Consider the following 17,397-nt stretch of genomic DNA (forward strand, 5'->3'; position numbering starts at 1 on the left):
CGCGTTCCAAGCCCCCTGATGGCTGGCTTCAGTCGCCAGCATCTTCCCCCCGCCCCGGGCCTTACTTATTGCGGCGGCACTTGCCACGACAGCCGCACCTTCCCCTCTGCTCAGAACGGCCACTATGTGAAGGGAAGAGGGGCTCTTAATGGTGCCCCGCCTTCCCTTTCCTTGGCGGTCATGCTGGTAAAGGATTTTCCTTCCTACAACGGGACAGCGCGGGTGTCCCATTGTAGGAAGGAAAATCCCTTTTGTAGCACCTCTGTTGCGCTTTGGTAACCCGTGTACTACTGGCCTTAACGCCCAATTCGGCCAATTGGATCGGGTGTTAACACCACAGTATGGCCCCCTTTTGAAGGGCTATAAAGCTATTATTTGTTCCACCTTAACTCAATACTTAGAGAAGACCCATATAATACAAGCAGAGCAAAGGCATGCGCGTATTGGTCTATAGGGGACAAAATAACCAGTATGGCACTCACTGAGGGGCACATAGCGCTATAGTAATGTCCCACCCAGACCCACAGAGAAATCCTTGGGAAATAGCCCAGCCAATGTCACATTCAGTGGTCAGGATATCCCTGCAGTATTATACTTGTAACCTGTACACTTTGGATGTTGTAATGGACTCTCAGCATGCCTGGACAGTGCGCCGCCCGCTCACACCGACAATACACTACCGTCCACTGACAAACGATCTGACAAAATAGCAATTTATGGCATTTGTTGGTTGCATTTGTGTTTGGTTCATTGCCAAAGATAGCAGTCTTTTCTACAGCGTAGTGCAAATGACTACAATCAATCCACAAACAGGCTGGCGTTAGAAACGAGAAGAAACATGAGTGAAAAAACTGCATGGATTTGGATATGTACCTGGGAGTGGCAGGCAGAAAACACTTCACTGGTGATGAGGCTGCAATCTTTGCTTGCCAACGATTCCATCTTGCTGTTGACAACACATGGATCTGGGATCTCTGTTGCATCTGCACACTCAGGGGAGATTTTCCAACTGTTCCCAAATTCCAATGCATTCCCGACAAGAGCCTGGTTTCTTGTAATGAAGTCATTGTTTCCATCTCCGTCATAATTCCCACAGAGGCCACATATCGCATTCTGGATGAGGAAAATAACAAAGAACAGGACGAGTATTTCATTGCACTATTTTCCACTGGTAAGGAATTTTCCAAATGGTAGATTCATGTATTGTGAAAAATATTTGGCAAGTATGTCTGGCTATTTAAAATAGTTGGTTAAGATTTGCTCGACCTTAAGGGGTGGGCAGGTTTTTATTTTTGTTCGTGCTTTTCATTTTATTTTGCTATTTCTAACAAGGTCGAGGGTGGACAAATGTCAAAAAGCACACAGCATCTACAGGGGCCTTAAATTTCCTGCAGGACCCAAAGTATTATTTTTCAAGTGTTGATAAGCTTTTTTTAAGTAGTGGTATTGATAGAGGTATTCTTAAAACAATAGTTTTTGTTGCAGGAAAATAGTCATTTTTTTTATAACCACCAGTCTCGTCCACATTAGAGATACAAGTAAATACTTTATCTAATCGAATCTGGAGATCCTTTGAAAATAAAAATAAATAGCAATGTCCATACAATTGATTTTAAGACATATTTTTACGAATTTATAATGCCTACGGAAATATAATAACATACAATTTCTCTAGATGCTGGCAATTTCTGAAAACGATCTATTTAAATTTTTAAACCAGTATTGACAACATTTTCTTTCTTAAGGACTCACTGGAAAATTCCCTTCTTTGCAAGAAGCAGTGTTAGGCAGAATTATATGCAGTACCCTTTGGGAAAACCACACACAATTAAGACTGCAAGTGACAGTACAAATTCACCTTTGGTACAAGCCTGTACTAGACAGTAAAAGTGGTAGCGATGGCTGAGCAGCCAGACTTATCTTAAGAGTAAGTGAGCAGTATCACATAGTTACACAAAGGACAGAAATTACTATGATTCAAACAAATACTGACTCAAGGTTTCTGGGTAAAAGAATATACATTTATTTACACATCAGTTGTATAACATTTCACTAAAGTAATGCAGTTGAAAAATGCACATTACTAATACACCACACCACACCCAATAGTTTCCAGACAAGTTAAGCTCATAAAATGAAGTGGGAGCAAAATGGCACTCTAGTAATTAAAAAGGGGAGGGAAAGACAAAGTTAGGCAGAAATTGTGCAGCAACAACAGGTAAGTGAGCAGGGCAGTCTAGAAAGAGGAACTACAGTGATGTGACCAAATCAAATAGGCTTAGGGCCAAAGTCAATATGACAAAAGTGTTTTGCCCAAGATCACACAGTTCAGGGTAGTTCACGGTTCAGTCAAGGGTTCCGGACGAAGTTCATCAGCAGAAAAATTAGTTTAAAGATTAGAGAAGGACAAACCCTCGAGTTGGCAAAAAGGTTTCAAACACCTTCAGCGCGGCTGAACGAAACGCACAACCGGATTTGCATAGTACCTTCAAATGGAGAAGCTGTAGCTGAGGCGGACGTTCCTGGTAGTTCCTGCAGGCTCACCGTTCCTGAAGCGACTGTCAGACTGACATGAAGTAGGAAGACTGGAGGGTCCTGCATTACCCAGGGAAGAAACCAGTAGCAGAGCAAAGCAACAAATAAAAGGTGCGCTCCTTAAAACCCAAGCAGGGTCCGACCTTCCTGGCTATCCGGCCCACTGTAGCTCTGTACAGTGAATTCAACCAGAAGAGGGAGTCCTGGCTTGCAGTTTGGATGAACTGGTTGGTCCCACCAGCTCAGTGGAAGAAGATTCCTGGAGGATTTGGACCAGAAGCAGGGCTTCACTGGGCGGTTCAGTCGTGGTAGGGGTCCTCTTCCGTCAGCTCCTCATCAGTTCTTTCATTCCAGTGGCGGCTCTGCCTTTCCAGACCCAGAGACCTGCTTTTTATGCAGTTTTCCCCATTCACATAGCCTGGCTGTCAATCACACAGCAGGGTGGCTCTCCCGCCGGGACAGTCACCACAGCCAATCATTTCCGAGTGTGACATGGGTCTCCAAGGAGACCCTGTGCAGGGAGTCCTAAACCCCTCCCTCACATCCTGTCCCCCTCAGACATACAGGCCCCTAAGGAGGGCTTCTGCGTAGAAGCCCGCGAAAACACGGTGAACAAAGGAATCAAACCTGGTTTGGAGCGCAGAGTAAAACACGAGAAAGACCTTTACAAAAAGAAATGTCAAATAAACCCAGCGGGAACCGTAATAAAACATATATGATCTAGCACGTTAATGTTTGAGGCTACCAAGATAGCCTAAACCAATACCAAGGTTATTTAAGATAACGCGGTAGGAAAAATAGGGTAGTTACCACTGCCACCAGCCAAGTCTTGATGAAAAGGGAGTGAAACAATGCTCCAAGAGAAACAGACGAAAAAGGGATAAGTATTAACCCTTTCGAGTACTCCATGTAAGATGGTTTGTACTGGGTCTGTGGTTTTACAGAGGCTAATAAAGTTAATGGCAACTTTATGTGTTATGGGAGACAGTAGCCAGTCCCAGAATATGGAATCTGAGTTGGGAAGTCTAAATGACAACCCTGTGTCACTGCACTGAAGGTGCTGTGTAAGTCACACAGTAAAAAGATGATGCCTGTGGAGTATTTGAGGCTTCACAGTCTATGAACACAAAAATGTTAAACACACACAACAAAAACACATGTAAGAGTGGGAATAAAGGCTCACACTCTTACCAGGTGAAAAAAGAAATCCTAGAAATCCAGCAAACCTGCTGAGGGACTCAGTAGGTAAGGGAAATTAGCCATTCTGGAGAATTCTCCCTAACAAGCACTTTACATATATTTAAGACAGAGGGTCTGATTTGCAAAGTGTTTCCCAATGGCTTTGCACCATTATAAAACATTTTACTAAAACAGGCCTAAATATTCTGCTACCTTTCTGACCACTGAAAATGAAACGCACAGAATAAGGATACGCATTTTAGGAATATTAAAAAGGTAAGCAACGTAACAACAACGCATCTGCATACACTATGATCCCTACATGGTGAAGAAAAAGAGAACAGTAGCTATCATCCAAAAATGGCTAAGGAATGACAAATACATATCGATTCTACCTGGTATTACTCGGGAAGCCACCTGCTTGCATTACAAAGGGTTCTAAAGTACTGTGAACACCATTTTGCAAGCTCCAGATATATGGTCAATACTGCAACCATACCAATGATATTATGATGCCCCTGATTCATACATGTTTTGTACACACCTATTTTGCTCTCTGGAGCTTTAAACTGTGTTCATGATGTGGGTTCACTTCATCCTTGCATAAGCCACTTAGAACTTAAAACAAAGTTATGTAGACTATTAGCACATGCTCGCGGCTGGCTGCATGGTTTGTGGCGAGCTGAGAAGCTGGGTCCTGCCCCCTATACCCCCCTGTTTACTGCAATGTTTTTTGCCTGCTACTGTGCACTCCGGACTAACGTGAAGTTACTAGTGGCATTCTGGAAGAACTTCTACATTGACTGTGAAGCCCGACAGATTTTCTGCCACCTACAAAACTGGTCCTGGCATCTGGCACCTCCTCTCTGTGCGGGGCGCACCAGTGCGCTTGGGATCACAAGCACCGGCAGGATCCCCGATTAGGAGCCCTGATGAAGGCGGACTTACCTCTGTATACCACCGCCAAAATGTGAAGACTACAGGGAACACCAGCTAACCTGTACCTCAGTTCTTTTGAAATTCTGTCTCTAAATAGTACTTAACCATGTCGGCAGAGATCAGATATCTTGTATTGAAAGACCCTGCATAATTTATTGATTTCCCTACTGAATAACTCTGCTATACCAAGGATAAAGCATTCAAGTGAGGATCTATGATGCAATGGATTCATCTGAACTTTGCACATGTATTTGAATCCTCTCCTAAGAACACTATTTTGTTAGTGATTTAACTACGAAGCATTGCCTTTTGTGTTGTTCTATTTTGTTATATGCATTTTCTTTAATTATTTGCTGTTCCCTTTTTCCTTCATTGTTATATTAAGTATTGAAGACACATAATTGAAACCTTTTTTTACAAATCCCTCACCTTTTTTTGTTGTCTCTTCCTTTTTGTGTTCAGAAATAATGTCTAGAAACACCCTGAATAACCAAATAGTGGGTGGTTACACGCATTTAGCGGCTGACTCATCCTGAGGATTTCTAGAATCCCTTTTTCAACAATACCTTAAGAGGCTAGGTCGAGTAATTAATTCTACCTGTCCACTTCAAATTTCTGTGGTTTATAACAGAATTAGTAAGGGTACACTCATTGTTTGGTAGTACTATTAGCCGTAATAAAAAAGTGGGGGTTGTCAACTTGGTTCTCACAATCATTCTAGTACATCCTCCTATGACAATGACTAAGGATTCGTTGGAGCAACTCGAAAAATTCTACTTGTGGACATACTGAGACGTTCAAATAGACACACCTTTTTCACAAGTGGAAAAGGGAGCACAGTAGCTTCAGGGCACTGCTTCCCGGGTTTATAGGAGCACCACCCTGCGCCCCCCAGCAGGCTGGTCATTTCTGTTGCTACATGATATGCCAAAGGACATCATTTTATGAGGACTGATCAGGAAGTAGCTAGTCTCGCATTATCGCAATGGATTTCTGGAACACATGTTGTCAATGACTGCCATCATTATTATAGTAATTTTTAAAAAAAGCATAACGATTTGGTTGAAATAATTCAATATAAGGTCCATTAAGGAAAATGCATTGGTGAACATTTCCATGAGAAGTACAGATTGATATTTATGTACTGCATTTGTGGAGTGCACCATTGAGGCTTTTTGGACATGGAGAAGGAGAGATGATCAGAGATATTCTTTTGTTTTAGGATGCCCCAGTGGCTAGTTGCCAAAATCATATGCACTCTTCTGCCATTTTTGATTTGTTGAATGTGGGGGTCGAGGATAGCTGCATGGATAATGAGCAGAGGTTTCTGCCAGGGATATGTTGATATGCACAAAGAAGGGGGGTCCTGGGAGTGTCTCTCTACCAGCATATATCCCGGGTTAGAGGCTCAACCGGAGTCTTCAGCTCACCATCCTTTCACAGAAGAGACATTTCCACAATATATTAGTCTGTTTCCCGTCCAAGGTCAGTCAAGCACTGAAATGCCAGGTAATTATCTTCTGAACAAGAGTGCCAACAGCAACCCCAGACATGTGTTTCGGCCTGGTTGGGCCTCGTCATTGAGGTGGAGTTGTGCTTCTCCAAGAACAGTAAGTAAGGGTTCCATATCCATTGTCTGGCATTTCAGTGCTGGACTGCCCTTGGGGAGGACAAAGACAGATATGTAGTGGACATTTCTATTCTTTGAAATGCCCTGAAGGGGAAGGAGGGGCGGGGGCTGGATTGACAGGCAGGATGAAGAATATTTTTCATCTGTGAGTATGAAAGCACGTAAGCCAGGATAGAACCGAGGTTTCAATACCAATATCAGATACCTGGACTAGGATCATTTTAAGGTCATTGTATTAAAGGCCATCGGCCGAGCAGTATTAAAGCACTTGTTCTTCTCAGCAAGCATGCACAGGTTATTTAGGACTGATGCAATGTCATATTTTATGCTAACTATGGGGAATAAACTGGCTTGATGCTTTCTACAATGTTGTGGTCTTCCAGGTAGGATTGGAGTTGGCAGGCTGCAATGGGATCTTATCAGGTAATTGGAGATTGTAGATAAGTCAGTAGCTGTTGAGTTCGGAGGAGTCTAAGGTGTGTTTTCTGAGAATGAGTTTGGTGATGACCTACTTTAAGACCGGGGGTTTTATTCCAGAAGGGAAGGAGGAGTAGATACGTTGAAGAAGGCCATTGAAGAAAAGGTGGTAGAGGGATATAAATGAGACCAGGGGGCAAAGGTACAATGACAGATTTGAGTTAATTATGTTGAATACTAATGTACATCTGAAATAAAAAAAGAAGGGTATTGTCCAGATTCTGTGCAGCAATTGAGGGTAGGTGGCAGGGGGAGTCTCAGAGGATCTGGTGTAGCAAATGGAATCCAGAACCTGGAGAGTGCTTCATGGTTAAGTGAGGAAAAATGGGGGCTCAGGGGCTCAAAGGGCTGGAAAGTTTGTGAAGGACATGAAAGAGTTATTTTGAGGCAATAGGAGGCACGCCAATTATTGTAGTGTGGATTGCTTTCTTTGCGTTCTTGATGTGGCTGTGTAGGTCTGTCTCCATTTGCATTAAAGGAGCAGAGCTAGTGTTCAGAGTGCAACATTTGTGGGGTGAACCATTTTGCTTGTTGCTTCTTGTGGGCGAACAGATTCATTTTAAGGTACTGTTTTGATCAGAACATTGTTGGGGTAGTTCCATAGAGCAGAGTGTTTGGCGGTCAGATTCATAAAAGAAAGGGAGCTAAACATTGAAAACATATGTTTTTAGCATCTAGTGGTGAGGATGGTAAAACGATCTGAATGGGCCAATGTAGGGCGGGAAAGATGATGGCGAGTGGGATACCAAAAGGGTCAGACCAATGGTCAGACCAAGAGAAGGGCATCAGAGCATCAAATGGCTGTTGATTTGATTGTAATTAGCAGGTTAAGAATGTGGTCATTCATGTGTGTTGTTATTAATAATATTATAATATTATTTTTATTTTAAGAAGATGGGATATCTGCTGGCCTTGTGTACATATCAGAAGGTGATCATGTCAAAATATAATTGTTTTAAATGGCTCTGATTTAAATCCTGGTTATCTAATGTCAACAACTAAGAGATAAGCATGCCATTTTTAATATTGAAAAGTACATGCTAGCTTTAATCTTGTTTTTCCAGAAACACTACTTTTCAGTATACATTGCATAGTGGAATAGATGGGGAGACCCACATACCATTTTTCTATACGCCCCAACTACACCTAGACACACCCATACCAAACGTGCCTCTCACAGGCATTCGTTTTGCATGTGTTATACAATAACAAGCCACAGTTAAATTGTACTATGCAGTAATAAAAATGCTATAATACCAGTAATTTGCCAGAGCAATTATAAAAACGAATTCCCCAAAGAATGAACCAACATTCAGAATGCCTGGCCAACTACAGGCCCAGTACGAACCTCCTGTTTATTGTCAAAATCTTGGAAAAAGTAGTTACTACACAATTACTTGCCAGAATCCAATAACTATATCTCCTAAATTACTATCAGTCGGGGTTCTGCCCAAAGTGTACCATCAAGACAACCATCATCCAGGTGGTAGATGATGCTCTGCAAATCATGGATAATAGCGACTAATGCCTCCTCATCCTCCTTGACCTCCGGCTGCATTCAACACCGTCAACCACCACATCCTTCTTTCCCTCTTTGCTGACAGGATACAATTCCCTGGCAGTGTCCTTCATTGGTTTACCTCCTAACTCTCACTCAGACACCAGGCGGTCCAGATGAACTTGTTGCATTCTAACAGACTGCTGGTCTTCTGTGGAGTTTCCCAAGGCTCCATCCTCTCACCCATCCTTTTTAAACTTTACATGTAGCTTCTGGGCACTACCCTGAAAGATCCCAATATAGCCATCCACCAATACACTGACAATGCTTAGTTGTACATGAGAGTAAATTGAACGTAGGACATCAGTCGTCTCTGCGATTGCCCAGTCATTATCCAGTCCTGGATGTTGACTGCCTACCTCAAACTAAATCCATCTCAGACTGAATTTGCCCTCATCCGTCTGCCCGCTAAAAACAACTTGTCCAACAATGGCTCAATGATATGCGCCTAGAATGTTTTGATGCAGAACTCTCACATTCACCAAAATCGTTAGGCTTCAACCTTGACCGCAATCTGTCCTTCCAGAAACACACAGTCAAGAAGGCCCAAATAGCCCTGCTCAGAATCTCTGCCCTTCGAAAAATCAAACACTTCATCCCACTGCAGGACCTCCAGACCATAGTGAAGGCCCTTGTGGTCTCACACATTGATTGGTTAAATGTGCTCATGACAGGGCTCCCAGCTACTCATTTGGCTCCCCTAAAAGCAGTCCACCACACTGCAACACATCTTATTACCGGAGCACAGCAACTTCACAGAATTTCCCCTATCCTACGAAATCTACATTGGCTTCCACACCAAGCCAGGATACTGTTCAAGACTGCATGTATCATCTACAAAGCAGTCATGAGTAGCACACCAGTGTACCTAGTGGCTAAGCTCCACATACCCTCGCTTAGCAAATCGTCCAGCCAGCTTGGATCACAACTCATCCACAAAGAGAGGACCCACAAACAATCTTTCTCTTGTCAAGCACCCATCCTCTGGAACTTGATCCTGGTGTTGTTTCAGAATGCCCCCACAATTCTTCAATTTTGCAAATCTCTAAAAACATGGCTCTTTCAACAACATCTGACCAAGGACTAATTCCAATGGCCGCACATACCGACACACAGACCTCACAATACTGCAATACTGTTAAAAGATGCCAGCCCAAATGCTGGATACAGACACTCTGTACAGCACTCCCTTGCTCTCGAGCGAGGTCCATGCTAAAATCAATAAAATAAAAATAAAATAAAAATGATTACACTGTGAAGAGATAAAAGACTCTCATTGCATGTAGTTTCACAAGTGGTTAGCAAAACCTCTGATTTGTTTCAGAGTACATGAATGTGCGTCACAGAGTGGCAATCGAGGGGATCAGAGAGAGACAAAGAGGGACAGGGACACAACAGAGGGAGCAGAAAAAACCTTGCATTGTGATGTGAAATTTATGACAATAATTAAGTCTCTTTGTTATTTATTTTGCTGAATATTTTAATAATCCATATGCTAATTGCATTTTTTATAAGCCACCTTCTGACAACGTAAAATAAGCAAACAGGCTGCACACTGTAAAATGGTCCGAAGCCGTAGAACAATCCTGCTGTCCTCTTAGGGTTCTGCAAGACATGTTCCAATATTGCAGTGTGATTAGTGACACCTTTGAAAGGACAAGACTGTATAATTCCTGTAAAATTTGTATCTTAATTTACTGAAAGTCATCAACCACTGTGACTCTTATAACTCACCTTATATTTCTTTGTGAGTTTGACAATTATTCTGGTCTTCTTGTCCCATATAAGAATTAACCCAATGTTTATCTCAACCAACAGGAAGATTCCTCTCTGCTGCACAGTGTATGGCACCTGTCCTGTGGTACATCCCACTTCTTTGAAACGACCTTCAGTTAGAATCAGTATACATTTCTAGGATGAGAACAAAACAAATCTAAGCATGATCATAGAGACAACAAAAGAAGCACATGTGAAAACAATCATGTACCTTCTTTTTTATGGTTTTATTTGTATTTGTATTTGGATATATATGGGCCAAACCTTACTAGTGATGAATGAAGCACTCTACAAGTAATTTGGCATCAGCAGTGAGCTTGGGGTCCATGTCTGGAATAACCCGGGTTTCTTAGGGTGAAACCCCACATTTTACATAATTGCAAAGGAGTATGGGAGCCCCTCTACTGAGAACCAATACTTGCTCATTGTGACTTAGAGAGGCTCAGTTTCATCTCACTGTGGAGGCCCAACACAGCCGAAACACATGTCTGGGGTTGCAGATTGTACTCTTGTTCAGAGGAGAATTCCACAGCATTTTGGTGCTGGATTGCCCATGTAGGTGGGACAATGACTGATATGCAAATGGATACTTCTCCTCTGTGAAGGGTGCAATGAGCTAAAACACGGTTGTAGACCCTCCTGAGTGGAAGGAATTCCGTAGAACAGGGCTTATTGATCAAGACACGCAAACCACCGGTCTCATCCGCCATCATTTTACCACATAATGACCTGCAAATTCTCCCACAAGCATTCTAAATGTAAATTCTAATGTAAATATACTGTAATCATCCTGTAAGTATTCTGTATGTAATTAGCCTGTAAATATCCTGTATGTATATTCTGTTTTGCTGCTTGACTGTTTTTTGATGTATACTATGTCACTGTAACATTATGTAACCTAAGAGATGCGCCCAGATGCCTCTGGGCCAGGCATGCTATACAAATAAAGTAAATACTAAATACAAATGTTCGTTCTCAGTAGACGGGTTCTCACACTCCTTTGACTTTAATATCTGGCTAGATTGTCTAAAAATAGAGAGCTCTTTGCTTTCATTTGCTTGTGATTCCTGGAAGCTTCATTCATGCTGGCTGACATACCCTCCATACTATAGCATTCTTCACTTCCCTTTTACTATCCAATAATCTAGCCACGCTTGTCCATTGGGAGGACATGGCAGTAAACCTATCTGGGGGTTCCTACAAATACCTTTTTTTAGTTCTTACCTGTCATCTAACTTAATGTGAACACATGGGAAGTTACACAGTGCATACAATTATGCAAATACATTTCATGCATGGAACTTTACATTTGAAGGCGTATCCTGGAATTATTTGGTGGGGTGCTGTCATGGACTTAAATGACTTAATCCACCACTCTAATCAAACAAATCTAAGAACAGCTCTGCCTGCAATTTATTTGATTTGAGCTCCAATGTTATGTTAAGAAAATGTGTAAAGCGCACTGTGACCCGAATGTATCATGGCGCTAGGAGGGTGGAAGGACAGCTAGACAATCTCGTCTAGAACAGGTAGGTCTTCAGGGGCTTTCTGAAAACGAGTTGGTTAGACACATTTTTTAATGGGCACGGCAAGTCGTTCCACAAATGGGCCGCGGCCACAGAGAAGGCCCAGCCTCCAATGCGCGAGTGGCAGACAGACGGCACGCAGAGCAGGCCTGCAGAACCACATCATAATGCCCATTTAGGAAGATAACGGGCAAATTTGACCCGCAGATATTCAGCACCTAGATCGTGCAGGGTGCGATGGACCAGACAGAGTGCCTTGAACCTAATGCACTGGGCCACAGGCAGCCAATGCAGGAAACTCAAAACTGGGGAGATGTGTGCCCCATAAGGGGATCCCATCGTCACTCGCGCAGCCAGATTTTGCAAGTCGCTGAACGAGGCCCTTACGCTGGGCCAAGTATAGCGAATTACACTATTCCAGGCGACTCAAGACCACAGCGGCCACAACCGGCGGCCTAAGATTCAGGAGTAGGAAAGGGAGCACGTTTTGTAGTATTTTCAGATGAAAATGACAAGCTTTACACATCCATAGAGAGGACAGATGAAAAGACCACTCCCAGATTCTTAACTGGGACAACTGGGACAGGAAGCGCACCAAGAGAGGACGACCAGAAAGAGGACACCCAGAGTGCAGGGTCAGAACCCACCACCAACATCTCTGTCTCGTCTCCATTTAACTTCAGCCAATTGTGGTTCATCCAATCTCCCACGGCAGACAGGCACTGGTGCAAGTAGGATGACATCTCAGCCTGGATGCTATGAATTACTATGCAATTGTATTTATATTCTAGCCAGACAATGAACTTTAAAAATGGTTTGAAAATGAACAAAGCATCATCGAGCGGCAACTTGAAGATTATCAAAATATTTTGTTAATGCCATTGTATAATCATTGGAACACTGGCATCTCTTCTGTTCACTAAAAAACGGGGAGAAGTTTAAAATAAGTGCATTGTGCTGTGTAACAAACTACATTTGAAAACAGTTGTCACATCATCCAGAAATACCAAACCCACTCAGAGCTGAATTTAATAACTTTACATTGAATGTGCATAAATTGAGCCAGCCCCACAGAATCAATGTGTTCATAATTAGCATAGAGGGGACAGCACACATTTGCACTTACTTGCAAGAAGTGCACTCCATGCTATTTGTAGCTATTTACTCAAAGTTCGTACTCATGTTATGGAAATCCTGTGAGACTCGGTTTCCATGTTATATTTACACCATTATCTACACCAATTTGAAATACCACCTGCCACGTTCGTGCACGGCAGATAACATTTACATGGAATCTGTCTGCTTTATTTAGGTGAAAAAATGTGGATTTTTATGTTTTGAGGAGTTTTTTCAGAGTGGAACCTGACAACCAGAGAGCCCCCAATTTCAACATATTCCTTCATTGCTTAACAATGGGAACAACCTTTTGATGTGTCTGTCTCCTAGGTATCCTTACATAAGATCCAACTGATAACATTTGACTGAAGATGTTTCTGCACCCTTGACAGGACCTTCATCTGCACGTAAAGCCATGTATGATCTAATGCTGTACAATGTTTTAAATAAATGATGTAGTAACTTACATCCACAAAAACTTTAATTGTTTTGGAACAGGTAGTCCCCATGGTGCCACATGGAATATTTTCAGTGATCACTCGGAAAGTACCATTTGCAGAACTGCCGCAGAAATCCTATGGAAAACAATTACAATGGTCAATTAATACCGTTTTGATAATCAACCTGCTGCACTGATATGTGCCCCACAAAAAAGCAAACCAAATAAGTGGTTACCTGAGCCAAGCTATATTCGCAGTTCCCATTGAAGATGTAACGTCTATTGTCGAAGGTGGTGTAATGACCTTCTCCATACAAGACACACGTGCTGAGCCCTTCTTCAATTATACAGTTCCACTTCTGATTGTTGCATGTGCTGTGGGAGAGAGGACATGTCATTTGCAATGCACTAAAAATTTGCTACTGTCATGACTCTATTTACTAATCCAAATAATGTTCCACAATTTTCTCTCAAGAGATGCCTGCAATATATTTTATTTCTAAATAAAGTTCTCCGTACAACATAAAATATAAAAACATAGTTGTCTAGCTGTTTCTAATGCCAGCTGATGGATCTGTTTTTTTTTCTCCATTTAGCAAGATGTAAAAGATAAATATTAAGAAGCATGAGTGCAAGAGTTGACATACTAGAGTTCTGGACTCTTTAAATCCCTTTCTCTGCCTGGATCCTGAAAAAAAAGCCCTTCACCTATCGTTGCTCCTTTTAACTCTGTTGACTAGACTGCAAAGACGCCTCTGCAGTTTCCATCGTTTACAGCGAGAGTAATCTGTTGGATACAATTTGACCTATTCAAGAGAATTAGTATTTCCTGACTGATCTGAAAGATTGGTAGTCCAGCCATTGTCTAAGCTAGATGATTCAGACCCATTCATGGTAGCGTTTCCTTTTAATGTAATTGTTTGCTTTTATTGTATAACAATATTTCTATCAATGTCTTTAATATGTGCTGCAATGTTGATTACAGTGGCAGGGTGAAGGGCAGAGGCATGGTCACGGAACCTCCATGTGACCCTATATACGTGTGCACACCAACTGGGATAAAGCATGTGTCCTCTTTGGTGGATGGGCAATCTAGTTCAGATGCATTGGTTTTAAAACTTGGTGCTACTGAATATTGCTGAAAGTGATATCCGAGATGTTTTATATCACCAGTAATTGCTTTTCAAAAAGAAAATACATACTCTGCAGATGGAGAGATTGCATAAGAAATGTTAACATCTCAATCTGTCCCTATTCGAGTTTGCCAGTGACTGGGATGTACAAAGACAGTGCATTTAGGAAGAATGCACCCCGGTTGCCTCTCTCTTCCAATGCCTGACAGATTGAACAGGGACCATTTATCATTGCCCAATCAACTTGTTGTCAATTTAATATTTAATACATCAGGCCAGTTTGTGAACCCCGTCATTTTATACACTGAGAAATATAAACTGGCTTTATGACTGCCCAATCCTCATTGAAAACAATCCTATTTCAATGGAATTTCTTTTCCACTCGAAATTCAATAGCTTCCCATTCTCCTGTTCCCTTTTGTGATTGTTAAGGAGATCTATGTTGTGTGCATGCAATTTGCTATGATGTTTGGATAGTTTAAAGTAGGTCTTACAGTAGAGTCATGTGGAAAGGATCATGCAGAACCAATTTTTGATTTCACATAGGTTGTATCAAATAATGAAAAAGTCTTTGCTTATAAACATCAGACTTGTCAGGGGATTTAGTGAAGAGTCACGGGTGGCCGTAGCTGTAAAATAATCTTGTATCTTGGTGTGTAATTGCATTGTTGATGATTTCATGGACTATGTGGTTGGTTCACCATAGATGTGCTTTAGCATCTAGAGATGCTGGGTGTTAACATAATATTGATTCTTTGTTTATGTGTAGTGAGACTAGCCCAAGGTCTTGTGTAGTGGCAACAGTTATGTTTGGATGAACAGGAAGGGGAAAATGAGTTAGTAAGTCGGTCGGTTTGGTGGAGCCTCTATTGCGGCTCTTTGGTTGTTAACCACTAATATACTAACCATGACAGCCCCACTGTACTCTAGGAAGGGCAGACTTTAAAATATGAATGAATAAAGTCTGTTTTCGTTCAAGTTCCAATATTTAGCTATGGCACAAAGCTTTGGAAGGAAATCCTCCTTATGATATGACATAATGTGGCATTTATATAACGCGCCTGTACACAAGTGTTTCTAGGCATGACAAGACAAGGAGAGGGAAACAAAGAGAGGACAAAATAATGATCTTACTTGGGCTTGTTTCATTCAGATTGTGCACGTGCGGGGAAGATGAAAGGGGAGAAGTGCCAGGGGGGAGGGGAAGCTGAAGTGCAGTTAATTTACAAGTGCATCCAGCGGGTGGCTCATAATTGCAGAGAGAAGGGACTGTAGGGTTTCAGATACAGACCCTTAAGTGCTGGTGAGCCCGGAGGCAGTGCAGGGGCAACTGGACATGCCGAGGCCTGGGCCTGAGTTCAGAGGGTGACCAGGTGACCAGTGCGCGGAGCAGTCAGGTGCATCAGCAGGGGAGAGGAAGAGAGAAATCAGAAGAGAAAAGGAAGGTCTTGAGTTGCATCTAGAACCAGAGGTGGTCCTGCTCAAGTTTGACAGAGGCAGGGAGGCTGTTCTAGAGAAAAGCCTCCACTGAGGAGATAGATCTGCCCCAACTCTCTGATTGGAGAAGCGTTTGACCATCAAAGAGTTGAAGGTGGATGAGCGGAGAGCTCGAGAACTAAGATGTTTTGGAAGAGAAAGTTGAAGGTAGAGTGGTCACATGCCCCAGAAAGCCTTGTGGATGCTGCGGAGGGTCTTGAAGTTGATCCTTGCAGCCACATGGAGCCAGTGAAGGTATTCCAGATCTGTAGAGATACGATCCCTGGGCTTGAGAGCAAGGACAAGTCCCTCTGCCTTACCTTGCAACGTGCCGCAGACATTGCAAACTCGACATTTCAGTGTTTTTGGAAAGTCCATCATAGCTACCCATCTAAAAACCCTTTCTGTTATTGTCTATATACTGCTTTTCATCATCTTGCAACTGGTATCCCCCTTTGCAGGCCAAGATACTGCACTTTTTTATCAATCCACACTCCATCTTCTATCCTTCGTGCTCCTCTTTTTATTGTGAAGAACCCTCTGCTGGGTTGCAGCATCGCTCTGATGACACATTCATAGTGCTGGTGCTGCATAAACACCTGGTGAGCTGTGGCTGCTGGGGCTGTGCGGGACCGAAGGGCATTTTGGACTGTGGGAATTTGGGGCTTGTCGGAGACAGCATGGTAGACCTCAGGAAGAAATGAGCAATGATTCTGACCCCCTTCCCAACCAATGCCTGACAAACGCCTTTCCCTGCCTCAACGCACCATGCCTTCAACACACACGTTTCTGAGCAGGCCACTTAGTAGGGCACCTGAGCATGATAGAGTGAGGTTTGTGGCATCTCTTACCCTGCCTACCAACATACTAAGGAAGGTAAAAGGGGTGACTGTGGTCTTCAAATTTCAATCAGTTCTTCCTCTAAACTAAAGGATCGTGCCTCCCATAACCCCTAACATGTAGTGCATGATAATATCTAAAAATCACCATGCTGTCCCTTCCCCTCCTCTTCCAACTTCAGATGCATGTTTTATTCTTCGTGGTATAGAATGTATTTATTCGGGAAAAGGCCGAGAGTGTGATTGACAGGCGGAATTGTGTGGAAGGGAATTTGGACCTGTCTGCAAACAGTAAAGGGAAGAAACAAAGGGTTGTACAATGGTTTGCCTTGTAAGGCCTATTCCAACCTTCCCACAACTAACCAACTCTCCTCTGAGATCTCCTACCACCTTGGACTACACATATAGCTCTCCAAATGGTCACCACAAGTCAAACCATTAGAACAGCAGCACTAGCCCAATCACGACTACGGCTGACCATCTTCATGTTTAGGATCTCAACATTATTTTTTTATCTCCCTTTCTCTCTTTGCCTCCTTCCTGCCTGTCCAATATAAGCTTAAATGCAACTCATATCATATTTATAGAGGAAAAAGAGTACACAGATTGAAGAATGGTAAATAGATTTAAAGGAGCAAGACGAGATGATGGTAGACCAAATAGAGTAACAGAACAATAGAAGAGCTGTGAGAAAATAGGAGAAGAGATAAGACGTTTAGTAGCATGGAAAGTAAGAGAAGGACAAACTTTATAAATATTGTAGAGATGAAAACG

General features: G+C 42.5%; 1 protein-coding gene across 1 annotated transcript in view; it reads right to left on the reverse strand.

Annotated features, from left to right (window-relative positions):
- Positions 1–17,397, reverse strand: part of LOC138503895 (mucin-5B-like) — a 365,999-nt gene that overhangs the window by 208,253 nt on the left and 140,349 nt on the right. Inside the window, exons 3-6 of the mRNA XM_069623966.1 lie at positions 13,412–13,550; positions 13,204–13,311; positions 10,053–10,229; positions 874–1,113 (exon numbers count right to left, since the gene is read on the reverse strand). Of these exons, the coding sequence (XP_069480067.1) occupies positions 874–1,113; positions 10,053–10,229; positions 13,204–13,311; positions 13,412–13,550 (664 nt within the window). The remainder of the gene's footprint in view (positions 1–873; positions 1,114–10,052; positions 10,230–13,203; positions 13,312–13,411; positions 13,551–17,397) is intronic.

This window comes from Ambystoma mexicanum, chromosome 11, assembly GCF_040938575.1.
Source record: "Ambystoma mexicanum isolate Mex_15411 chromosome 11, UKY_AmexF1_1, whole genome shotgun sequence".
In the NCBI taxonomy this organism is placed as follows: Eukaryota; Metazoa; Chordata; class Amphibia; order Caudata; family Ambystomatidae; genus Ambystoma; species Ambystoma mexicanum.